The sequence below is a fragment of the Setaria viridis genome, chromosome 4 (assembly GCF_005286985.2).
Source record: "Setaria viridis chromosome 4, Setaria_viridis_v4.0, whole genome shotgun sequence".
NCBI classification, from domain to species: Eukaryota; Viridiplantae; Streptophyta; class Magnoliopsida; order Poales; family Poaceae; genus Setaria; species Setaria viridis.
Genome location: NC_048266.2, coordinates 34,749,506 through 34,775,065, shown reverse-complemented (window position 1 = coordinate 34,775,065; position 25,560 = coordinate 34,749,506). Strand labels below are relative to the sequence as shown.

Here is a 25,560-nt window from a genome sequence, read left to right as displayed (position 1 = left end):
CAATTGCTATAGAATCAACTTCATTTTATTAGAGGCACATTGAATATGAAGACATTAGCGTAAATTTTGTACCAAAAGAATTTGTAACTTCATATAATTTGCCAACTATTGGCAACCAAACCTTGCAAAGTTTAACCTTTCTCTAAAAATGATATGGAAACACACGAGGATTGTGTGCGTGCGTACCAAAAGAATTCATAGGCTTCTAATTTTTTGAGTTTCTAGGTACGCAACTCGATCTAACATGTCGTTTTCATATATATCTAGCATGAACCCGGATGCTCCACAAAGACCACAATCGATCGAGTAAGAGCTCATGATTCAAGAACACACACGGGGCAGCTAGTCGGCATCCCGACACACAACCAAATTAGCAGTCGTGTTGGTACCTCATCCTTTGCATACCCAACAACACAAGCAGTGTCCATGGCTATATGACGCTGGTAAAGCCTCTCGATCACTGTTTTCCTACGTCTGGTTGGTATGGTAGTAGCTACCTTACGGCACAAGAGATTCCCCCCACCAAGTCAGCACCGAGCCGTACGTCCCCGCGCCCGGTGACAGGGCTAGCCGCTAGCGCAACGCCGCACAGGCATGGAGCGCAGGGCCGGCCGGGGCAGCCGCGCGGCTCGAACGGCGCTAACAATAATTAACCGGGGCCCTAATCGCAGACCCCCTTCCCGATGCCAGCCAGCCAGCAGTACCGCATCGCCGTGGCGGCTAATTTTCTTTTAAGGAACCGATGATGACCGCCAATTATCTGCCCACCCACCCAAACAGCAGGATAGAGAAAGTGTCGGCGAGGGTGCACTTGAGGCATCATTTGGAGCAGACCGAGGACGAGAGCGCCTACAGCTGCTGCAGGAGCAGGATGACGATGAGAGCAGCAGTGTGTGACTTGTGAGTGAGCTCGTAGCCATAGGTATTCTCCCTAACTGAGGCGAGGGGTTAAGCGGTTAAGCTTTGCATGGGGCTCTGTGATCAGCTGGGCATCGAGCAAGCATCTGTATCTACTTGGCTTTTTGTGCACCCAGGCGGTGAGAAATGGCCAAACGGGCTCGTTCATTTGCAGGCTACTAGTACTGCTAGCAGTTATGGGTGGGCATCTTCGTCCGGCCGGCCGGGCATGGAGCCCCAAACCCTACTGTTGCCGCTCTGCCTCTGATCGTACCGTCAGCTTGGGATACCAATGCCAGCATTGCGTGAGATGCGTTTTTGTTTTGATGAAGTGTAGGCGCATCCAAGTCACAGAACACATCGCTGGATTGGATTGGGAGAAGTGATCCGCCCGGGCATCCGGCATCCACGATGCAACAGCAAGACAACCAGCGGGGGAGCCAACAACTAGTCAAAGGTGTGTGAATGTGAATGCTTCCTGTAGTTCGTACTGCCGGAGTACTACCTAAGCATCGGTAGCCCTACTCTTGCATCTTGATTGACGGTCAGAGTACGTGATTATGGGCTGCTAATTGTCCTGAAAGGGACAAAATCGACGTGGCAACAAACAGCCCAATCGGACCAATCTGCCGTGCACATAGACAGAGGCCCAAAATGTTGCTGCGGAGAATTCCAAGCGCCAACACGCCTCAAACGGGCCCACACTCAAGTTTCCTTAAGCTCGTCGGCCCGCACTACTCCGCCAGTTTCGTTGGCCCAATGATAGGCAACCCAGCTTGGCCCAACCAAACGTCAGCCTCATCGACTGTCTGCAGTCAGCTCATCTACACGGTCCGCAGCGATCCAACCGCGCGAGCAGCTCCCACGCGCTGGGCCCTCAGCCCAATAAAAAGTACGTCCGCGAACTTGCACGAACCCAGGCAGCGAAGGAGTGTAAAGATGCGGCCCATAAAGTTTCTGGGAGCAACGGCAGCCCAAAGGACGTGGCGCGCGCTTCCGTTACCTGACATCTCACCCGGAAGCGACGGCCTGGTTCTGCAATCTCTCGCGGCGCAGGATCGGCCACCGAGGCGGGTTCTTGACCCCACTGCGTCCTCGCTTCGAGAAGGCTCCCAGATTCCAGAACGAAGGAAGCTGTGGAGTGCTACAAAGAACAGGCGCTTGGCCTGGCCCCGTGGACAAGGCAACGTTTCTTGTGCGGAAGAAGAGAGGGCTGACGGGAGCAAGAGCGAGAGGGGGAAGACGAAGATGTTCATCCAGAAGGTGATTATTGTGCCTCCAATCTTTGTTAATCGTACACATAATGCGGGAGCAGGCATAGATTTTGCTCTGGTTGCTCGTATGCGTGGGTGATTTGCGTGGATTATGTTTTCGGGGGTGTAGGCATGGAGGACGGCGGCGTTTGGGCTCTACGGCTTCACCCAGTTCACCAAATCCGGTTTCCTGTAAGCCTGATTCCGCCCCTCAATCGCCTCCAAGCATCCTCCTCTCTTTCCTGCAGCATGCCCAATTTTTGTGCGACTGCATTTGTTGATGTGGAATGCTAGTTCCTTGCAAATTCCGCCTTTTGTCGGAATCGATTGATCCTCAAATTTAATTTAGCACAGGGGGGCTAAGCTGAGCTTCCCTTGGGGCCAAGCTTCTCTATAGCTTTGGCCGTTTAGTTTCATTTTATCAGCAGTGAAACCCCATTTTTTTTTCCAAATTGTAATTGAAAGGGTTGAGGAGGGTCAGAAAATTTTGCTCCTAAAAAATGTGGCCAAATGCTCCTCAATTCCGGCCTTGTCAGAGTCGGTATTCCTTAAATTGTATTTAGCACAGGAGGGCTAAACTGAGCAAATCAGCCCTTGGGGTTCCAAATTTCTGCATATCACTGCCTGTTTAGTTTAATTTTGTCAGCAGAGAAACACCAATTTTCAAACTGTTATTTAAGGGGTTGTGAGGAGCAGATAGGGTCAGAAAATTTGCTCCTAAAAAATGAGGGTAATTGCTGTCTGCACCTGTAAACAATTTTGCACTTGTAAACAATTAAATTTCCTAACGTCTGACAGCACTACACATTTCTTTCTTTGTCGCGATCAGACTGACATGCCTTTTATGTCACAGGGAACATGCCAAGAAATTCAGAGAGGAAGATATGCTAATCCGGTTGGATGGGAAAAACTGCCTGGTGACGGGAGCAAATTCTGGCATAGGTTTTGCTACAGCTGAGGGTTTGGCTTCACAGTATGGATCTATTCCTTGTTCTAATGTGATGGTTTGTGCTGAATGCAAGGGGTAAAATTTGCTGATTTCAATATGTGGTGTCTTCTAAAACATTGATTTGTTCTTCTAGTGGTGCTACTGTCTATATGCTATGTCGAAACAAGGAGAGAGGAGAGGCTGCTCTCAATCAAATAAGATCCAAAACTGGCAATGAAAATGTTCATCTGGAGGTATGATACTCTTACTGACTCTCCTACATGTTGGAAGATTCAACTCTTCATGATGTTGTGCACTAGTTATGAGAAATAACTCTTGAAACTATTATCATGTGACAGATATGTGACCTTTCATCTATCAATGAAGTCAAATCATTTGCAACAAAGTTCACTTCAATGGATAAACCACTCCATGTCCTTGTGAGTAGTGCTGTTTCAACCAAACTATAGCTTTTGCTTCTTTCCCTACCACTTTAAGTTTTCATGTTAATTCTGTAAAAAGTTTATCTAAATTGGATTAACCAAATGATGGAATAAAACTATAACTAGATAATTTTTCATCTAGGTAAACAATGCTGGCTTACTAGAGCACAAGCGTGAGACTACAGCAGAAGGGTAGGTGATATCATGCTCCATTGTTGTTTCCCTTGGCTATGTGCAACCAGCCTATACATTTATATATCCTATGAATTACTTAGACTGATAATTTGTCATTGAAAATCTACGCTGTTCTTCTTTTTCCTTTTTGGAACAGGTTGGAGCTCAATTTTGCTGTCAATGTGGCAGCAACATATACTTTAACAGAGCTAGTGATGCCATTATTGGAAAAGGCAGCACCAGATGCTCGTGTCATCACAGTTGCATCAGGAGGCATGTACACTGAGCCACTGAACAAGGACTTACAGGCAAGTCATTTATCTCTAAATGCCTTCTTTGCGTAGAAGCGGATTATGGAAAAGCTACTTCAAAGAGGAAATTTAAACCTGTACCCTGGAGAGACGAAACTATAGATTGTTAACGTGAGGAAGAAAGTCCTTTTTCTTTTTTTAAAAAAAGAAATTATTTGGTCTAGGAGAAATCTAGCTGTGCGATGAAACTTGTCAAGAGGGTTCATTTGAGGTGAAGCTGGTCAACTCAGGAAATAGTGGTGAATAGCAAGGCATCATTTAATTTGAAGTTGTACAATCTACTATTTGGATTAGCTGCCAGATTCTGGACTGTCATATACTTTTATCACTGAAAGTGAACTAGCTCTATAAGTTGTGAACAGCTTAGTAAAAAGCCACTTTTTTCCATCTGCAAGGGCAGAAATTGTGGAATATGTAGGTTTTTGTTTGTAGAAAATGAACTAGCATTTAAAAGAACTCTTTTTAATTCCTGTAATGTGATAATATAATGTCAGTCATCATCCTTCTTATTTGTTAAAATCTTCAGTTCAGCGAAGAAAACTTTGACGGGACACGACAATATGCTCGAAACAAAAGAGTTCAGGTTTGTCCAAATTGAATCATGCATTCTATCATGCCATATCTTTTGTGAAATCAAGTAACTAATATGCTCATGTAACTTCTCTCAGGTCGCACTCACTGAGTGGTGGGCTGAGAAATACAACAGCAAGGGAGTTGGTTTCTACTCCATGCACCCTGGATGGGCTGACACACCAGGAGTCTCCAAGAGCTTGCCGGGATTATCAGAGAAGTAGGATTTCCTCTCCTGGTTGACTTTGAACGGTTCATGCTTTGTGAGATCAATCTGCCGATATTGCAATAATATAATTCTTGGTGCAAAATATCATTTCAGGTTATCTGGAAACCTGAGATCAAATGACGAAGGAGCTGATACAGTGCTTTGGTTGGCATTGCAACCTAAGGAGAAGTTATCCTCAGGAGCTTTCTACTTCGACCGAGCTGAAGCGCCAAAACACTTGAAGTTTGCTGGGACTGCACCATCACACTCGCAGATAAACTCCATTGTTGATAGCATTAGGTCCATCTGTGGCCTACCTGCATTGGGATGAGCTGTTTGGTGTAGCAACAAGGGTAGCTGATAGTGATAGGTGTTGAACGTGATTCATGTCATTGTGACAGAAATTAAAAAAAAAGCTGCACCAGCCGGGAATCGAACCCGGGTCTGTACCGTGGCAGGGTACTATTCTACCACTAGACCACTGGTGCCTTTGATGGCAACCTTTTGATGGTTGTTCTAATGATTATAATGTAATCGTAGATCAGCACCAGTAAACATACAGTTTTGTATAGGAGCAGTCAAACGTGGATATTTCTCATATTTCAAAAAAACATTCTATTTGCCCTGAAAGCTTATACATTGCTGTTAAAAAATACCAGATTTATGGATGCTTAGGTTAGGTATAAGGTCCATTTGAATCCAATAAGATAGTATATAAATTTCTTAGTTATTTACAAATAACAGTAGAACGTAGCACTTCCTCCTAAATTGGTATGAAAATTCACATTCCAAATATCTCTATATAACACGAAAGCTGATAATCCACACCTATTGGCTTCGATTTCAAATTACCGAAACTGTTACAATCACCGTAATTCACAGCTTCACACGCCCCATGCATGCATGCCATCTCAAATTCTCAATCAAGTAGTGCATGCTTCTGAAAATCAACTGCTACTTCTACTACCAAGAGAAAAAAACAAACCGAATGGTACAGACCTGACGAAACCAAACAAAAAACGGACATCCTTGGTGAAACGAAGTACGCATAATAAAGAGACAAGACCGAGAAGAAGAGAATCTCATCCGACGACGCACTGCGGATCGATCGTCAGATGAATAATCATCGTCTGGTGGGGAGCGTCAGGATGCGAAGGTTGACGAGCACGGGCAGGATGAGGACGGCGATGAGGAGGATGCCGGCGAGGACGGCGAAGCACATCCACTTGCGGCTGCTCTTCTGGTACTCGCGCGCGGTCTCCAGCTCGACGGTGCCCCTGCGCACGAAGGAGCTGGCGTGCGCGACGTGGCTCTCGATGTCGTTGAGCTGGTGGCCCTGCGCCTCGACGAGCGCGGCCATGTCGAGGAACACCTGGTGCAGGTCCATGAGGCTCCGCTCGATGTCCTTGACGGCGTCGTGCCGCTCCTGGATCTCCGAGATGGTGTCCATCACCTGCCCGCGCCCTTGCTCCTGGATCGCCTTCTGCATGAACGACTCGCTCTCCCCCGACGAGATGAGCGCCTCGATCGTGCTGTCCTCCGCTTTCTCCCCCGTCACAGTGAAGTAACGCCGTGCCACCGTCTCCTTGTACTCCGCCGCCATCCTCGCCCTCAACCCCTGCACCATTTTCTATGTCAGCATCCTGTACTCCCCTGGTCGGACGATGACGGAGGATGCGTGCATGAACAGATAAATTTTACCTGGAAGTCGTCCATGAGGTCCTTGAGCTTCTTGCCGAGGCCGGCGACGACGGAGGAGCGGGTGCGGTCGGTGGAGGAGCCGGGCCCGCAGCCCGGGACCTTGCGGGAGGTGGCGTTGGAGCGGTCGAGCTCCTCGAGCTTGCTCTTGACGGCCTTGGCGCGGCGGAGCACCTGCTCGACGTCCTTGTCCATGCGGGCGCGGAGGGACTTGACGGTGCGGGCGTCGTGGGCCGTCTTGGTCTCCTCGTTGGTGGACTGGAGGCCCTTGTACATGCCCTCCAGGCCGCGCATGTCCTCCTTCACCGCCTCCACGTCCTCGAAGAACTTGTCCAGGTTCACCACGCTCTCACCGCCGGCCTCCATGTCGCCGCCCGACGGCGCCGGGCTCGCGTCCGCATACTTCTTGAACGAGCTCGACGAGAACAGGTCGTTCATCGTGGGGACGACGCAACGAGCAGCAAATAAGCGGGGCAGGACCTGATCGCCGGGCAACAGGGTTGATTGGTGCCGAGCTGGTTGAACGAGATGAACAATCTACTACGGCGCGCGAGTTTGAAAGAATGGCAATGGCTTGCCGCCCTAGATGGATATATGCATGGCGTCGAGGAAATTAGCAGTCGGCAGGAAGTGGAAGAAAGGAAGGCCTCCCTCCCCTCTAGGAGACTCTCTCCCTAATTGTGGCAATACGGCATGCATGCCTTCTCATGGCCATGGTCTCGCTAGTGTCTTGCTCCGGTCCTTTCAACGGCAAGGTGGTGAGAGAGCAATAATTATTTTTCTCACGTGTAAGTAGCAGCTTCCGTTGCACTATCATGAGTCGCACGGGAAAAGCTATATCACACTCTTGTATTTAGCTCTACTAGCTAGCCACATCTGTTTTCTTTTTTTTGCATATTCTTGTTTTAATGCTCCCGACATTTGATAGAAAGTATTCAAAATATTTTTCTAAAAGAGTTAAATGCATCACAAACTTGGTGGAAGAGTGCACTTAGGTACAGCATCTGTCTAATTGATTATTTGAAAATAACAACTTGAAAGATGGATGCATATGGATCACTAAGGTGACACAAGAAAAAAAATGCTATGTTAATTGGCGGCTGATGCGCTAGGCAGATGATTTTTTAAGAAAGTCCATGCTCATCTTATAATTTAATTGATTTAAAGAAGGCTTGTTTTTTGGGTTTTGTTTCCATGTTTCTTTTACAAGAAAATGTTGTAAAATGTTTTAAAAAATATATTTTATGGAAAAAAAATTATTTGGAGAGATTTGGACTATAATAAGAATAGAACAAAGTATATATTTCTCGTTGACCTTGAGCATTGTATATATAGCACAACAAAATAGACACTTTGATCCATAGCTCAAATGGACAACGGAAGATCGTGGCTATGTACTCATTTGTAGTTTAGACTGCTCATTTGTAGTATAGGGCCTCAGACCGTGGAGTTACTCTCATGTACATAGTTTGAATGGTAGAGATATTTCAAAAAGAAAAAAAAGCACCTTTATCCTCTCCTTGTGCCTCTCCCCTTTCACATAGCAAGGGGATGGATTCCATCACCTCTCCCTATTCTTGTCTATTTATCTGTATAGCACACATCCTTCTCGTGATCCGCTTCGTATGCCGGCCCTAAACCAGTCTAACCTTTTTTTTATCATCAATGCTAAGAGAAATCCATAAAAAAGCACAAAACAAATAGCAGAGAAATACGAGAATTGATAAAACTCACCGTAGCCTGGAGCTAGGTTGCCAGGTTTCCTCCACCTTGGTACTACCATCACGCGGTGAAAGATCACTTAGTGGCTTTGCGTGGTTGCCACAGCCACCCATTCTTATCTGTTATGAAGGTCCAAAACCCTTTGTATCAAAGTGAGTCCGTTATAATCTGATATCACTCGTCATGCATAGCAGCCCCCCGATCTTGAAAGACTATTGCGAGTATGACAGGAGCTTACACTGTATAAAGAACAATGTACATGGATCTTATAGAAAACTCTAGATGACGGCGTTGAAGCAACCATGATATAATAGAACAAGATTTTGACAAGCCCGACCCTAAATTCTTTAAGCACAACTCTAAAAGAGTACAAGTGATTGTGGCTTGCTCGTAACTTTACTTGACCCTTTAGGACCCTATGATCCTTGCTCTATACAAGAATATAGTGTTATAAAACTATCAAGACTATCCCTCTTGAGTGCTCCTAATTACCCCCTCACAAGTTTTGGTCTTAGATAAGACCTTTGGGTTTACCCTTGGCTTAACTGATTCCTAGAGCCTCACCCCTTGTTTATATAATCTTCTTCAAGATCCTCTACACTCCTAGGATTCAACACTGCGGTGTGGAGATTGCGTTGTCCTATGTGTCTCAAATTGTCAGAGTTAATTGGTTGTTAATACTACTTAGTTTTCAATCATAAAAAGTTTCTACTAGAATTTTTATACCCTTGCTTCATCATTTATCTAGAAAGAGAGCATATTGTTATGTACAAATAGATTCTAGAAAGGGAATAAAGTATATAAAATCTTTTTTAAGTTCATTTTCCTTTTTTGGTATTCATCAAATATATAACTCTCATCTTGGAATCAAATATGTAAAAGTATATGTGTAACAGGGTACAGACTAGAGTACTAGACATGTATTATTCTCTCATGTAATCGTCCCCCATTAGGAGGTCTCTCTGTAGCTTGTTACAGCTGGAAGCTCCCAGTCTATATATAAAAACACCACCGGCTCCCTATGAGGTAAGCCGTTCCTTTATATCTTACATGATATTAGAGTCACTTCCTCCAAAATATCATACAGTTGAGTTCTACAATTATTCTTCGATGACATCCCTGCTTTGGAGAAACTTACTTCAGACAATTTCCTTGTGTGGAGAGCGCAAGTCCTCCCTGCAGTTCATGGATCGCGCCTGGTTGGCATCCTAGATGGATCGATATGATGGTCCAGCAAGCTGTGGCAATTCGGGTTGAAAAATTTGACAAATTCGTTGAAGAAGTTGAAAATTCATCCTACGTGACCTGGATTACTCAAGATCAGCAAGTTCTTTCTTATTTGTTGTCTACCATGACCAGGAAATCCTGGTACAAGTGTCTTTCCATGAACATGCTGCTCAAGTGTAGATGGTGATCACTAATATATTTTCATTGCAATATGTGCCCAAAATTCTGCAGCTCTGTTCTCAGCTTTATTCCCCGGGAAAAGAAAGCGGCTAACCTGTATTTGCATATATTATAGCAAGATGAAAGGGCCTGCCGATGAAATTGCGGCAGTTGGCAAGAAGATTGAAGATGATGATCTCATCAGTTACATCTTAAATGGACTGGACTCTGACAATAATCCATTTGTCTCAGTATTGATCAAGGATTCCTTATCGTTGAGTGATCTGTACTCCACCTTCTCTCTTATATGAGGCACGGTTGGCCCAGCAGCGCAATGATGAAGGCCAGTTTGGCATCTAATGGTCGTGTTCATGACTTTCCTTGAGGACGGGGTCGAGGTTCTTCCTTGGGTGGTTGTGGTACTGGTTCTGATGGCCCCGGTGCATCTACTGGTCACAGCTCACCTGATTCTGATAGACTTGTTTACCAGCTATGTGAGGGTATAGGGCACATCATGCATGACTCTCGGTATAGGTTCAACAATAAGTACACCGTTCCTCGCGTTGGTGGAACTAAACCGATGACACCTAGAGTATAGAAATATACTTCCTCTGCAGTACCTTCTTATGTCATTGATATAAACTGGTATATTGTTTCTAGATCTACTGATCATATTACCAATATAATGCATTACATAACTTTATCACAAGAGAGAGATACCATGGCTAGGATCCATGCTGCTAATGCAAAAGTATGAGCTTCAGTCATGTTGGTAATACTATTTTTTTTTGTGATTTTTTCCTTTAAGAAAATTCTACATGTCTCTACTACAAACAAGAACTTAACCACTATGCATCAATTTACATATGATAATTATGTCTTCCTTGAGTTCCATCCTTCTTTCTTTTGTGTTAACGGTTTGGGCACGAATAAGCCTCTACTTGAAGGTAATGTCAATATGGCTCTATCCTATGTCCCATACTTCTCAAGTTCATCATGTCAAGAGAGCTTCCACTTTTAGGCGTGGCATCATCGTTTAGGGCATACTTTGTCTATTATCATCCATCATGTTCTTAGTGAAAATAATTTGTCCTTTAGTAGTGATTTTACTGATTCTATTTGTGATGCTTGCCAAAAGGCTAAAGGTCATCCAATTCCTTATCCTAGATCTGGTAGTGTTCCTTCTTTTCCTTCACACTTGATGTTTTCAAACGTCTTACCAATATTATGTAAGCTTTATTGACGAACATATCTTGGGCCCTTGGAAGAATGTCCAAAATGAGGCTGGCGGTGTCATCGCTCTTGATCCTGGTGCTCGACTACATTTGCCACGAGCACCATTTGCTGGTTTCCGTTGAAGATGCGGTTGATCTCGACGACGTCCATGCCCTGCACCATCGAGGCATTGATGTGTCTGCTTGACTCATCATCTCTATGTTCATGTCTCTTTCCTCAATCGCCTTTGCTTTTGCCTCTACGCTCTCGATCGATCCCTCTTGCCTCTGTTGGTGATCTCGATCAAATGCAAGATGGGGCATACATATACATAGATACTTGGTGTTTCAACTTTTTTGTTGCACACAGTTTAATTAGCAAGTGCGCTTGGGATTCTTGATTCCACGTCTTGACCATGATGACGCGCACTTGTGCTTCACCTTCTTGTGTGTGAAACACTAACCCGTGATGGTGCATTCTAAAGCCGGTATAACACTTATACTTGTGACCATTCATTAAGTGCCGCCACAAAAACTATGCATGTTGGTGTTGACTGCATCGACTATCAGGTTGGGGTTGGCGCAGATGGAACATTAGTACCGGGTCTACCGGCACGAATAAGCTGGCACGAAGGAGCTGCTTCGCAATAGTGATTTAATTTTGTATCCGAATTATCCACCTCCATCATTATTTTAAATAACATAAATGGACTATATTCTATATCTAAATTACCTACATCATTTATTAAAAAATTATCTCAAACTACCTACACATTGTTTAAATGCATTATGTGTGCAAGTCAATGTCGCCAATCTTAAACCGATGCTGAGTTTTAAAACGCTGCCAGAAAATCGGAGTAGCGCTAACATGGCTCGCATTCCATCATAAGTATCACATCAACAGGTGTGTATACGTAGAGTCTTTCAGCGTACACAAACGGAATTCTAAGTCACCAACACCTCTCTACACGAACAACATCACAGCCACGGCCAGGAGCGCCGCCGCCCATCCGAGCCCCGGCACCGCCCGGCCTCCGGCGCTGAGGACCTGGATCGGGAACAGGCAGCCGCGCGTGGAGGCGTTCTTGTCGGAGATCTTGGCGAGCCCGTCGAAGTCGCAGGCGCGCACGTCCTGGTCCTGCATCTGGAAGTACATGTTGAAGGCGTAGGAGATGTTGCTCTTCTCGTCCAGCCCGTTGCAGGAGCAGCCGTAGCCGAGCGCCGTGCAGTCGCCGCTGGCGCACGCGTACTGGATGTTCCCCGGCAGCTTCGACTTGTCCTTGGCCCCGTCGTCGAACACGCACCACTGGTGCGGGAGGTACTCCACGTCGGGCACCGGCGACAGGAGCTTGTCGTGGCCCTGCCCCGTCAGGTCGATCGGGAACTTGGGCTTACCGTCGTAGGTGAAGATGCCCCAGTGGCGCTCGAAGTTCCCCGGCGCGATGCTCTTCATGTCCTCGTCGAAGAGGCCGAACAGGTAGACCTCCATCTTCCCCGGCCGCACCGGGGTGCCCTCGTTCTTGGACAGCTTCTCCAGCAGGCCGTCGTAGAACCGCCGCGCCAGCTTGAGGTTGGCGTTCTTGTTGCCGTCGGTGGGCCAGCCGGCCTCGCCGACGATGACCTTCAGGTTGGGAACGCCGGCCTTCTCCAGCGCGTTCACGAGCGTGTCGTAGTTGGCGTCGAACACGTTGGAGTAGCTGATGCCGCCCTTGTCCTGGATGTTCCGGCCGCCGTCGAAGAAGGCGAACTCGAAGGGGAAGTCGTCGCTCTGGTACAGGCTGAGGAAGGGGTAGATGTTGACGACGAAGGGCGCGCCGTTGTCGTGCAGGAACTTGACCATGTCGGTCATGAGGTCGTTGATGTCTGGCCGGAACGAGCCGGAGGAAGGCTTGTCGTCGGGGGAGACGTAGACGTCGGCGTTGAGCGGGACCACCGCCTTCACTTTGTCGCCGACGCCGGCCTCGTTAAGTGCCTTCTGGATGTTCTTGAGAGCCGGGAATGTAGTCTTCATGAATGATCCGTTGTAGGCCTTGAGGAACGGCTCATTTCCCACTGCCACATACCTGTTCGATCAAACAATGCTCGATTCGTCATTGGAAACTAATTCGAGGCGGCCATGCACGAATGGCTTTGCAAGAGGTTTTGATGATCATGCGATCCGAGAGGCAAATGTACTTGAGCTTGAGCTTGTCGCCGTAGGCGGTGACGTTCTCGCTGACCCAATCTTTTGCGTTGCCGTAGCTGTTCATCATCTCGAGCATGTCGTTGGGGATGCCGAGCATGACCTCGATGCCGGAGTCCAGGAGCGCGCCGACGGGCCACGGGTCGGCGTCGAACAGCTTGACCCTGGAGATGCCGTTCGCCTTGAGCATCTTCACGACCGACGTCGGCAGCAGCGGGTGTGAGAGCTGCGAGCCCCAGTTGACGCCGACTTCCACGTGGTCGCCGGCCATGGCCGGGGACGCCGCGAGCAGCAGCGCGGCCGCGCCGGCCAGCAGCCGCAGGAGCGGAGCCATGCGGCGTCGTCGCCTGATTTTCCTTGGCTTGGGTTGATCGCAGCTTTGGGAGGTCAGGATTCGGTGGCGTTCGTGAGCTGCATCTCTCCTCTCCGGTGGATGAAGGGAGAGGAGAGGAAAATGGCGGGAAACACGGTTGGAATGCGAGCAACAGAGCAGACATGTGGAAGCCTCGGCCTCAGAAAAAGGAGGAAACATGACTCGAGAGAATTTGGTTGACAGTTGAAGGCGTCTAAATTTGGGAAAATGTCAAGTCACGTGTTCTTCAATTGGTATTCTTCAGTCACCTAAATATCAAAAAACTTTCGGTTTATGCCGTCACCGTGGATGATTCTTCTGTGCTCCATGGCTCTTCAGCTCTAGTGACCGTGAGGTTGCATCCTAGCTCGTTTTGATAGCATGCATGTGTTATCCCTTTTGAGTGAAGGAAGCCTCCTTGATCTATGTCGGCCATACCAAAGACACCTAATGTTTTCTTAATTAAAAATTAACGTGATTAACGAGGGGCACTACCACACTGGTGTCATTTCTATTTTTTTCGAAATAAGTAACGCATACTCAACCCTACGAATACGATACACACGCAACCTAACAGATCTTAAGATTGGCAAAGTCACCACTAGCGCTTTGCTACGTCGATGGGAAAATAACGATATCGTTAAATCCTTTAATAAATCCATAAAAATACGAGCACTCGTGCAGGACTCCAATCCAAATAGGTAGATTTCATCATAAGGAACCTTACCGGTACTCTGATTTAATGGTCTCTATTCATGTGATTTTCTGTTAGATGGTTTTTTAATTGTCCAACGATGAGTACCAAGATAGTTGGATATTGTTATGAGCGCTTTAACAGACCCACCCGGCCACCCGTACCCGCTCCCTCCCGCGTCGCTAATTGAGGGGGAGCTGGTGTGCTCCGGTACCGGTCTCCGAGATTTCATTTTTACGAATGACGTTCTATTGGCTATGTGTGTCAGGGTCAGCAAAAATAATTAGGGTCCAGCTCCTTAAGTTCCATGGCTCTTCCCGAGAAGGGGCATCGGCTGTGGGTCCCACTGAGTAAATAGAAAAACAAAATTAATATAGCTTCATCTTCCACCAAGCGCATGGCAGAGGGCAGACGGAACCTTCTCTTCCCCCCCTCTTCTTCATGCCGCACCCCTCAGATCCATCGCGAGCGGGAGTGGATCGCGCCGTCGACCACACAAAATCGAAGCCCCTCGCCACCCCCATGCTATTATTCCAAGTTTTTCCTTCGATTAAGCATCTTCGTTCTCATCTACGGGCGGCATGGTGGGCGGCGCCCAGACCTCCCGGAGTTGCTGCTCGGCGCTCGTGTTCCTCGTCTCTTCCTACGGCCACCTCCCGCCTATCCTCGAGGCTCGACCTTCCTGATGCTGCTGGTCACCCTTGGTCCCTGCTCCAGCGCGGCATGACATTCTGCACCCACGAAGTGAGCAGTCGGTGGAAACAGCAGCAAGCGCGGCGGCGATGCCCAGCCGGCGGCGGACGTGAAGTCCCCGTCCATCCCTTCACTCGCGGAATCGCGGTGGTTCGGAGGTGCCAGTGCTGAATAAACACGCCCCCAGCTTGGCGTAGTACTAGTCCCTCGGCTGAATAAACAAGCTTAAAACAACCAATGCCCACAGCCAATCAGCATGCATGCATGACCAACGAATTGTTTATTATATTATTTTGGTATAAATCGTGTACATCCTGCTACCACGTGTATTATGACTTAGGCTTTCAAGCAATTTTAAATAACGTAAAATAATGAGTTGCAACTAGTTTGAGCATATGTAATATTTTTTTATAGGTCCAACATAGTTTTTTTTTATAGTTCGGCTCGGTTTATAGCTAGATTATTGTTCTCATTGCAACTAGGTTACGGTTCTAATTGCAATTGGAAGATCCGAACAGTTGCAATTGCTCCAGTTGTAACTAGATTAGCACCCAGTCACATTGTGCTTTCGTGTGCATGGCTTTCTAGTGTAGTTATAACTGAGTTATTATTTTTCTAGTTGTAATTGGAGGACCCGAACAGTTGCAATTGCTCTAGTTGTAACTAGATTAGCGCCCCAGTTGCAATTGTGGTGTCTTGTGCATGGCTTCCTAGTGTAGTTGTAACTGGATTATTATCCTAGTTGTAACCGGAGGACCCGACTAGTTGCAATTGCTCCAGTTGTAATTAGATTAGCGCCCCAGCTGCAATTGTGGTGTCATACGCATGTGTTGACGCCAGATTTCGACATATTTTGGATCGGCGTCAAGAGAGGAAAGGATTGGCCGATGCGGCAGATTAAAAGGTTACGATGGGGAATCAGCCGATTGGCGCTACAGTTGGGAATCGGCCGATTGGCGCTACGGTGTTTCGAGCGATTGGCAGACGGAGTTGGTGGGGATCGGCCGATTGGAAGGTTGGTGCGATTGGGCCAATATGGGCTTAAGGTGGGCCAGAAAAAGAAGATAGAGAAAGGTTGGCCCGTGGGAGTATGATGACCAACTCCGGTACGAGTTGCGTTTAAATATTCGTTTTCGTTTAAAATTAGAGATAGATCCTAGTCGGTTAGGAAATCTGTAACAGGCTGTAAATAGCCATCTCTAGAGATTTGTAAGGCAACACATCAATCAATATAAACAATCTACTTTTTCATCGTACTTTACTTTCAGGTCGGCGACTTCGCCAATATATCTTTTTCTTTCACGAGTTCGTACGGGTTGGCAGGGCTGCATCGACACGATCTCCGGCCGATTCTGTAAGTTCCGTTTATCGAGTAATATCTAAGCTTTAACTTCGGGCGCATCGCTGTCGTTTCGTTTAGATTTATTCACAAGTTATCGATATTAACTAGAACTATAGGTTTTATCTATTGTTTTAGTTTTGTCACCAGTTATCCAGCTTGAGATTTGAACTGTCAGCTTTATTATTGTTATTTTTATTTATCATTATACAGCCGATTAGATCTATCCCACGTGTTGTTTTCCTAGCGTTGTTTAGGTTTCTCAGCAGCTTTTCTTCACAATCGCTATGCGGTATCGGCTGTTTTATAGCTGGTTACCTCTATAGTGAATGAGCCGATTCGCCGACACGCTTTTGAAGACAGATCGGAACTCTAACCGATCGCAACTCTTGGAATTTAATACTTTTATTTCCTTGTCAATCAACAGGTCAGATTGATTGGCACGCCGCGCGAACCGCATCAGGGCGATAACCCGAAAAGGAGTTAAGCAGATTCTCCCAAGTCGTATGTCCGATGCTGAAGATCATCGGCCGATTTTTAGCGCCAACAGCATGCCTTCCTAGTATAGTTGTAACTGGGTTATTATCCTAATTGTAATTAGAGGATCTGACCAGTCGCAATTGTTCCGGTTGTTACTAGATTAGCGCCTCAGTTAGCCTCAGTTACAATTCTGGTGTCACGGGGCATACCCTTCCTAGTGTAGTTGTAACTATGTTACTGTTCTAGTTGCAATTTGCTCTAAGTAACTGATTAGTACCCTAGTTGCAATTTGTGATGTTGTGTGCATGGCTTCCTAGTGTACCTATAACTCGGTTATAGTCCTAGTTGCAATTGGAGGATCCAACCAGTTGCAACTGCTTTATTTGTAACTAGATTAGTGCCCTAGTTGCAATTGTGGTGGCATGTACATGGTTCACTAGTATAGTTGTAATAGGTTATTGTCCTAGTTGTAATTAGAGGACCAACGCGTTGTAATTGCTCCGGTTGTAACTAGATTATTGCTCTGGTTGCAATTGTAGTGGGTCTACCTGATTTTCTAGTTTAGTTGTCTTAATAGCAACTGAATTATTTTCCTAAGGTGCATTTGAACTATTGCTCCGGTTGTAACTAACTCAGCATAACTCAATACATGGTGAGTAAGAACGAGTTTCGAGCATAACTTTTTTTAGACAGCATAGTTTGTAATCTCGTAGTTTTTAACATGATTATTTTTAATTGCAACTGTACGGGAGAACTAACTGTGCTGTATGTAACTATGATGGGATGAATTTTGTTTTTTATTTTTCAATTTGCATCATAATTAGTTTCAACCAAGAGTTGTAATTGGGGTCGTTGGCTCGTTGCTATGGTTGATATTAGCGGAATAATCTTATATTCACACTCGAACTGCTTCTGTCGTGAAATACGAAATTAGAAAATCACAAATCTCTCACATGGCACACCATCGCTGCCAGCCTGCCTCGCTGGCAACACATCCCCCGTGCTCACGTGGCCGCACCACCATCCCAACGTCTGCATCAGAAGCGATTCCCTTGGCCCGTTGGCTGCGCGCCTGTGCCTTCCAAGGTGAAGCTCCAGCAGTGGTACGCGCGGCGAGTCGCGCTTCTCCGTCAGCTCCCAATTCTCCAAGCGCCTCCAGTCAGGCAAGCCGGCGGTGGCACGGGGGAACGGCGCCGCCCAGGCGCCAGCGCGCGGCTTCTGGCAGCGCGGCAGCATGCCGCCCAGGGCCGCCGCCTCCGCGGTGGCCGCGCCGCGCTGCGAGGCTGTGGAGGCCGAGTAGATGCTCCTTGTCTGGCGAGCTTGCCTGTTGGCTTCACTCGTAAGCCGACTAGAAAGCTAAAACGATTTTTTACGAGAGAAAAGTACTGTTTGATAGCTGAATAAGCTGTAACGAATATAGGGTCAGATAACGCGCATGCAGGAGCGTGCATGGCTCGTCCTGGAGCCGCAACGGAGTATGGATTGCTAGCTGATCTGTCAGCGCAAAAAAGGCCGCGCGTGCTACTGGGCGTCGCTGCGACGGAGACGAGTTGCAGGCCCGAGGCCCGGAACACAAGGAAACAATATGACGTCCACAAAAAAAAAGGAGATATATTCCGTGCTCCAAATGGGGCTGAACTTTGTCAATGTAGTGACTGGTTGATGCTTAGAGTGTTTGGTGCTAAATTTTAGTAGTGGTATATCGGATATTCGAATGCTAATTAGGAGGACTAAATATGAGCTAATTATAAAACTAATTGCAGAACTCTGTGCTAATTCGCGAGATGAATCTATTAAGCCTAATTAATCCATCATTAGCAAATGGTTACTGTAGCACCATATTGTCAAATCATGGACTAATTAGGCTTAATAGATTTGTCTCGCGAATTAGACTCCATGTGCAATTAGTTTTATAATTAGCCTATGTTTAATACTTCTAATTAGCATCCAAATATCTGATGTGACAGGTACTAAATTTTAGTGGGGTGTACAAACACCCTATACACCAAGCAACTGAAAACAACAGTTTTTTCCCCTGAAAACAAAACAATCTTTTTTAAAAAAATATTCCCAACAAGAACTGAGTAATAGAACAGAACAGAGGTACCAGTGATGAGGCCCTGCAGGCAGGGATCCAGGACAAATTAATTAGCTGCAGGGAAGTACGTACTATAGCTAACTGCCCGGGGTAATCTTCTCTGCCTTGCACGTTCTGCACCGCATGGAGGACAGAGCGACAGACATCAGGTGCGCCTCTCGTTCGTGGCCAGAGTCACAGGTGAGGAGGAGTACTAACTGACGAGATGGAGCTGGTGTATTACGCCCACGAGGCCAAGAGGATTGATGAGGTCACAGCCATGGATGGAAATTTGATTCTAAAGTGGCGACGACACAGCACTAATCAACGATCATCGATCAATAACCAAGCGTTCAATACGGCTGCATTAGCAGTGCTGGCCAGGAGTACCATACCATGCAGTGCTAAGTTAAAAGCTAATAGCATGGACCATCGAGAGTGATGATATCCACTGGACACTGACCAGTTCAACTGCGTTTGTTGCAGCGCAGCCAGATGCCTGCTCTTGCTCGGAACCGATGGACGACGAGGTAGAGTAGTACAGTAGAAATAAAACATTGGTCGGGCATGCCACGCATGTCTGCGATGAGATGAGACCATCTCTGCTCGACCTGCGCCTCCGGCGATGGTGGCAGTCAGCGGCGCTCAGCAGACAGCATGGACTGCACTTCATTTACTCGCGTGAGCCCATGGCCATGCATGAACCGACGACTACGCGAACTGTTCGCTTCAACTTATTCAGCCGGCTTATCAGCCACCCAACAGTATTTTCCTCTCATAACAAATCAGCCGTTTCAGCTTTTCAACCGGCTTATAAGCTGAAGCGAACAGGACCTACGCCTACGTGCAGACCCACCTGACATTCTGGCTAGCTGCACCAGCCCTGCATCGTCAGCTATATAGGCCACCCATATCACATTTTATGGCCTCGTTTGATTCTTTAGTCTCTCCTAAAGTTCTTATCACATCGAATGTGTAGATACTAATTTGGAGTATTAAACATAGACTAATTATAAAATCAATTGCACGGATGGAGACTAATTTGCGAGACGAATCTATTAAACGCAATTAATCCATGATTTGACAATGTGATGCTACAGTAAATATGTGCTAACGATGGATTAATTAGGTTTAATAAATTTGTCTCGCGAATTAGCCTCCATCTGTGTAATTAATTTTATAATTAGCTTATGTTTAGTCCTTCTAATTAGCCTCCGAATATTCGATGTGTTGAAAAAGAAGTACCAACAGTCCTGCATCATCAGTAAAAGCCTAATTAGCCTCCGAATATTCAATGTGTTGAAAAAGAAGTACCAACAGTCCTACATCATCAGTAAAAGATAGAAGGGGCAATAAGTCTGCAAGTTTATTACAACAAATCATGTTTGAGCTTTCTATCAGTTTCTCAGTATGAAAAGTTAGAAATTCAAACAAACAATGAAATTTCTATTGCATCTTTTGAAAAGATGGAAGCCCAGAGTTTACATAGAAAGCTGAAATATTCGGAGCTTTTTTAGCTTTTTGAGCCTAGAAAGATAAACGCATCTTCTAAAAATTATTATTAGCTTTTCAGAATAAAAAAAGCTAGCAGTAGCGTTTCAGAAAGCTCCAACGTTTCAGAAAGCTCCAAAAATTACAGTTCAAACACACAGACCCTTAATCTAGAATGCACTTGAAGACGTATAGATGCAGCTTTTAATCTCTCCATTATTCAACTGTAAAAAAACACTCCATATTATTTTATTTATAAAAGCTCGTGTTGCTTTTGTCCGTGGGGTTGGAGTCGTTGGTTGAGTAGCTTGGTGTTAGCCTGTCGTCGTCGTCGTCGTTATTATTTTTCTCATTAGATATATGGTTTGATCTAAGCTTTTATTTTTTAATTATTTTTTTATAATCGGTTTATTTTTTAAAGAAAATTGTGCCATGATGCTTTAGTCGAGCTTGCACATACGTCGCGGCCATGAGCTAACCCTAGCATGCACCTCACTATCTTCGCAGTGTAGGTGCTAACTAAAGCCGTCGTCGACGATCTCCGGGTGGGTCTCGGGGCCCGCCTGTCTGCTCGGATTTCGTCTCCGTCCCAAGATACTCCTATGCGGCTGCCACCGGAAATACGTACACGTAGACGGTAGACCTTTGTCAGCGTGTCGCGTAGCGTGTGCACGTATACGTACGCCTGGTAGACGTAGAGGAACGCCATGGTAGAGCCGTGAATACGAGCATGGTGGCAGGGGCAAGATGGTCATCTTGATATGTCTCTGGAGTCCATGTCGGGGCGGCGGGCGACAGCCGCGGCCCTACGGAGCGTGACTCGCCTCGTGCCCGGCGGTCGCTCCCACGTCTCGTCACCGCCGCGCCCGCCGCGCTCGCGTATTCAAAGCAAAGCAGCCGTGCGTCCTCTTGATTGGCTGCCATTGCCCCTTGGGCATGGGCAGCGACAGGGACAGCTTCAGGGCGTGTGCGCAGCGGTGAACCTTACGCCTGTTTAGTTTGGCCAGCCAAATTTTAGGGACTACTTATTTTAAAAAAATTAAATTTTAATCCTGCTTGTTTGGTTTTATAGGCTAACAGCATTTAATGAGTTGAACAATAATCTATTTACTCCTAATAATTGGTACCCTCCCTTTTCACCCTCCTTCCTTATGCTTCCCTCCCGCCAGAAACTGCAGGCGCCAAAGCTTGCTGGCTGTTCCCTCCCGCCAGAAATTGCAGGCGCCAAAGCTTCCTAGCGCCAACTATTCCTGGCGCCAATTCCTCCTGCAGGGGCTAGTTCGGTAAGACAATGGCGCTTATTCATTTTGGCCTGCCACGGTGCTGGTAGGTCTTTGTTTTATTCCATTCAAACCAAATAATGTTTAAGAATTCACAAAATAATAGAGCTACGACATATTGAACAATCCATCAGCTATCCAATCCCGAAACTGGTTCATGTTGCGATCTTCGTCCTGTGTTAGGTAGTACCTGCATTTGTTTGAGATGACGATGTTTCTGAAGGTGCGACATAGTTTTCATTATGATCCGCCCTCTCAAAGTCCACATCACCAATAGCACTCTCTCTAATAAAATTATGAATTGCCATGCAAGCGATTATAATTCAGCTGTACTTTGCCATTAGATAAGCCGGTAAATCACGCAAAATACGCCATTTATTTTTCAAAACTCCAAAAGACCTCTCGATGACATTTCTTAATGATGAATGTGCATAACTGAAGAGCTCCTTTTTACCTCTTGGAAGTGGTCCTTGTCGAAACTCTGGGAGATGATATTTTGTACCCTTGTATGGTGAAAGATAACCTGATCGGTTTGGGTACCCAAAGTCCACAAGATAAAACTTTCCTGCACATCCATATTACTCGTGTTACATTCATGCAAAGGATTGGTAGTTTGTGAAGGAGTGGATCATAGAACAGGGAAGTACTTGAGGAGGATGTGGAAACTTGTCGCCATACTTGGTCAATGCATCTTTGAAGACTCTCATGTCATGGACCGACCCAAGCCATCCCGCAACAACAAAAGTAAATCTCATATCGAAGTCATATATGGCTAACACATTCTGGCTGGTGTACCCATGTCGTCCCGTATGTTGGACAACCTTGTCTGTTGGCACAACAACAGACACATGTGTTCCATCTATTGCTCCAATGCAATTATCGAAGTACGGAGAGAACCGTGAAGATTGCAACCTCTAATGCACAATACTAAATGTAGGGTCTACTGGTCTAATGATATCCCCGGCAAGCTTGCAAACACTGCACAGTACTTTGTCAAACTTCCTACTACATGTCTCAATTGACCTAACAAAATGATCTTCAGCTTGCCTCATATTTTGAGGGGCACCACAAATCCACACAAACATAGCTAAAGACTCTACTGATGTCATTCTTCTCGTTGACTTTAATCCATAATATTGGACAAGGAGATTGTGAAGCCTATCAAACACATCCCTATTCATCCTGAACATGTTGTAGCAAGATGTCCTATTTTCTAGTGTTTTAATAACCCATTCATAACCAGTTTCTGAAGCAACCCTATATTCTGCTTTGTTTAGGTATGTGTCATAATAGTACATACCGAGCACGGCACCAACGGTAGCAAGTTGTCTCCTCCTTCTTTTCCTTCTGATTAGCCACTCATCATCAGAATCTGATGATGATGAAGAATGAGCCATCAGAATCTATACAAACATAACAAAATTGATCAGACTTCATGTAAATAGTGAAATGGTTCACACATGACATCAAATATTTCAAACATGAAATCGTTCACACATGACACCAAATATTTCAAACATGAAATGGTTCATATAGGACATCAAATAGTTGAAACATGAAATGGTTCATACAAGACATCAAATAGTTCAAAAATTAAATGGTTCATACAAAACATCAAACATTAATTTGGGCCGAGGCAACCACTTGTAACTTCATTTGTTTATGATCAGGTACAGTAGCTTCATTTGTTCCTGACACACTTAATTTGTAGCCATTTGAACCTAGCTTCATTTGTCTTTATGTTGGCAAAAACAGTTTGGTTATATCTTGTGGCAAACAACTCGATAGCCATGAAAAATTCTTCTGACTATTCTATTGCTCCACATTCCTGTACCAACATAAGGCTTTGTTGTATCTCATAATCCTCTCTTTCCTGAATCTTCCATCTTTCTTCCATCTCCATTTCCTTTTCCTTCCTCCTATATTCTATCTCCATTTCCTTTTGCTTCCTCTTTTCTTCCATCTCCATTTCCTTTTGCTTCCTCTTTTCTTCCATCTCCATTTCCCTTTGCTTCCTCTTTTGTTCTATCTCCATTTCCTTTTGTTTCACCTTTAACTCCATCTTAACCCTCATGGTGTTGGTATCTTTGGAGCAACCAGCTTGCATGGTGTCTATGAGGCCCTTGAACATGTTTAAAAATGGACTTCTACTCTTCTTTGATGGGCTTGCATGCTGTATCATTTGTGCTGCAACTCCTCTTTCGATTGCTATTACTAATCGGGCTTGCATCTATATCATTTCCCTCTTCCTCAGCATACTCCTCATCCTCATTAACACCACCAGCTATGGTGGACGATGTTCCATCAACAATCACATTGTGGAACAACTCATGCAAGAGATCAATATAGTGTGGTATGAATTTAGAAAATTTCTTGCACTCTGGACTCTGCAATGCATAGAAAATAGGAAAATCAGACACTATGCACTTCACAAAAAATGGGAAAATAGCAATGCACTTAGAAAAAATAGTACCTTACTGTTCTGTTTCCACCAATCCTAAAAAGCTGAAATTGCTCCATTAGGTTTTCTACCTAATCCTGATTGTGACATGGCCAATTTGTTGAAAGCATATAGTTTCTTGCATTGTGTCCATCTGTTTCTGAATTGTTTGAGTTCATGGTTAAGGTTAGTCTTTTTTTTGAATTTTTGTGCTATTTCCTTGTAACATTTGGTACTCGTCGTCCCACTTGGGCAATTCCCTAGCCGCAATTGCTCGACAGCTAGTTCACAAAAAATACTAGTGTTTTTTTCGCTCCAACTTGCCTTGTCAAACTTGTTCTAACACAGAAAATGGGAAGATAAATAGTCCACCATCAAACATCTTGCACATCTAGTCTAACATCAAGCCTAACAAACAATTCTAACATCTTGTAGCAATAACTTGAACATTAGCATGGAAAGATAAGTATCATAGGATGCTTACAGAAGGATTGGAGTCCTCAGCTTCATCGTCTAGCTCTTCATCATCCCCGTGTTCGTGAACGATGGAAAGGTGGCAGCACCAGCAGAGATGCACCACATCCCATGCCACTGCCAAGAGAGTATTGCAGCACTAGCAGAGAAAGTATTAACAACATTATAATGCAGGTTTCAACAACATTATAAGGCATTCTTGAGAAATGCCGGAGAGGACTTCAACCTGCAGGTGGCGAATGTGAAGCGGTCACACTTTTTCCACGGCCACGGTGAGGACCACGTGCAGCGACACTCCTTCCCCGGCCAATGTAAACACCACCAACGCTCGGTTAGGGAGGTTGAAACGAGCTGAGTCTACCGCCATCGCCACGTCCTCTTCCATGCTCCAGTAATCCTGAGTACTCGTTGAGGAAGGGGAATGCCTCATCCTGGGAGTTGAGATCAAGGTTCTCCATGGAACCCTCCCAACCGAGAGACTTGGTGCCGCCGGTGCGTGCGACGGGACTTGGGACAATAGCTCTAACTTGTCGAGGTCAGGGACGACAGCGGGATGAGGGAAGAACAGAGCCACCGAGAATGAAGCCCCCTACGAAAACCAATCATGGTAGCCATCCATGGACACGGGGTGCTGCTGGTGGGTTTGGGGCCGGATCCGGGGACGGCGCCGGTGGATGGAGTATGGGTGGGCGGATCAGGGGAGGCGGTGATGGGGAATGAATAGGGGGTGGCGGATCAGTTGTGGCGACGATGGGGATTGAACAGGGGGTGGCGGATCCGGGAGGGGGGTGTGCGGCGGCGCGGATCTGTGTGTGGGGGGGGGGGGTCCGGCGGCGGGGATGCGCAGGGGGCGGGGGCGGGGATGGGGGTACGAGCGGCGTGCGAATGGGGGAAGGAGCAGCCTGCGGCGGCGGGGATGGCGTCGACGACGAGTGGGTTGGACGGATGGGTGTTGGAGCTGCGTGCGGCGGCGGGAATGGCGCAGGGGCGCCGGCGGCGGGGAAGGCGCACGGGCTATGCGAGGAAGGAGGATGCGGGGCGTGCGGATGGGTGGGTGCGACTGGGGGGAAGAAAGAGAGGGGCAATCAGATAGGCATTGAATGAGGGAAGGGGATGTAAAGTGCACCTTTTAGCCCCCATAAGCAACCCTTTGGTAGCTTATGGGCTAAACTTTAGGGGCTAAAGTTTAGCTCAAATAAGAAAGGGTGTTTGGCATTTTAGGGGCTAAAAGGGACTAAAGTTTAGCAAGAGGTA

The 25,560-nt window shown here is 46.1% G+C and overlaps 3 protein-coding genes, 1 non-coding gene and 1 pseudogene across 5 annotated transcripts; 2 read left to right on the top strand and 3 right to left on the bottom strand.

Annotated features, from left to right (window-relative positions):
- Positions 1 to 1,939: 1,939 nt before the first annotated feature.
- LOC117851637 (uncharacterized) lies at positions 1,940 to 5,419 on the top strand. Of its 2 annotated transcripts, XM_034733492.2 has the most exons (10): positions 1,941 to 2,160; positions 2,281 to 2,342; positions 3,004 to 3,123; positions 3,233 to 3,332; positions 3,438 to 3,518; positions 3,664 to 3,713; positions 3,853 to 4,003; positions 4,533 to 4,589; positions 4,675 to 4,796; positions 4,899 to 5,419. In XM_034733492.2, the coding sequence occupies exons 1-10, from the start codon at positions 2,146 to 2,148 to the stop codon at positions 5,113 to 5,115; spliced, it is 975 nt and encodes a 324-aa protein (XP_034589383.1). In that variant the 5' UTR covers positions 1,941 to 2,145; the 3' UTR covers positions 5,116 to 5,419. The 2 variants fall into 2 exon arrangements, with proteins under 2 accessions (XP_034589384.1, XP_034589383.1); XM_034733493.2 differs by lacking the exon at positions 2,281 to 2,342 and having other exon boundaries at positions 1,940 to 2,160.
- Positions 5,202 to 5,272, bottom strand: TRNAG-GCC (transfer RNA glycine (anticodon GCC)). Its single transcript has one exon. It is a non-coding gene; the product is annotated as a tRNA-Gly (tRNA).
- A 488-nt stretch (positions 5,420 to 5,907) lies between the features above and the next one.
- Positions 5,908 to 6,920, bottom strand: LOC117853669 (syntaxin-124). The gene is made up of 2 exons (XM_034735969.1): positions 6,486 to 6,920; positions 5,908 to 6,402 (listed from the first exon to the last, which is right to left on the bottom strand). Exons 1-2 carry the CDS (start codon positions 6,918 to 6,920, stop codon positions 5,908 to 5,910), a joined length of 930 nt encoding a protein of 309 aa, XP_034591860.1.
- Positions 6,921 to 9,769: 2,849 nt separating this feature from the next.
- On the top strand, positions 9,770 to 9,850 carry LOC117854372 (small nucleolar RNA Z247; annotated as a pseudogene).
- Positions 9,851 to 11,715: 1,865 nt separating this feature from the next.
- LOC117854106 (glucan endo-1,3-beta-glucosidase 8) lies at positions 11,716 to 13,632 on the bottom strand. The gene is made up of 2 exons (XM_034736398.2): positions 12,980 to 13,632; positions 11,716 to 12,867 (listed from the first exon to the last, which is right to left on the bottom strand). The coding sequence occupies exons 1-2, from the start codon at positions 13,516 to 13,518 to the stop codon at positions 11,769 to 11,771; spliced, it is 1,638 nt and encodes a 545-aa protein (XP_034592289.2). The 5' UTR covers positions 13,519 to 13,632; the 3' UTR covers positions 11,716 to 11,768.
- Between the last annotated feature and the right edge of the window lie 11,928 nt (positions 13,633 to 25,560).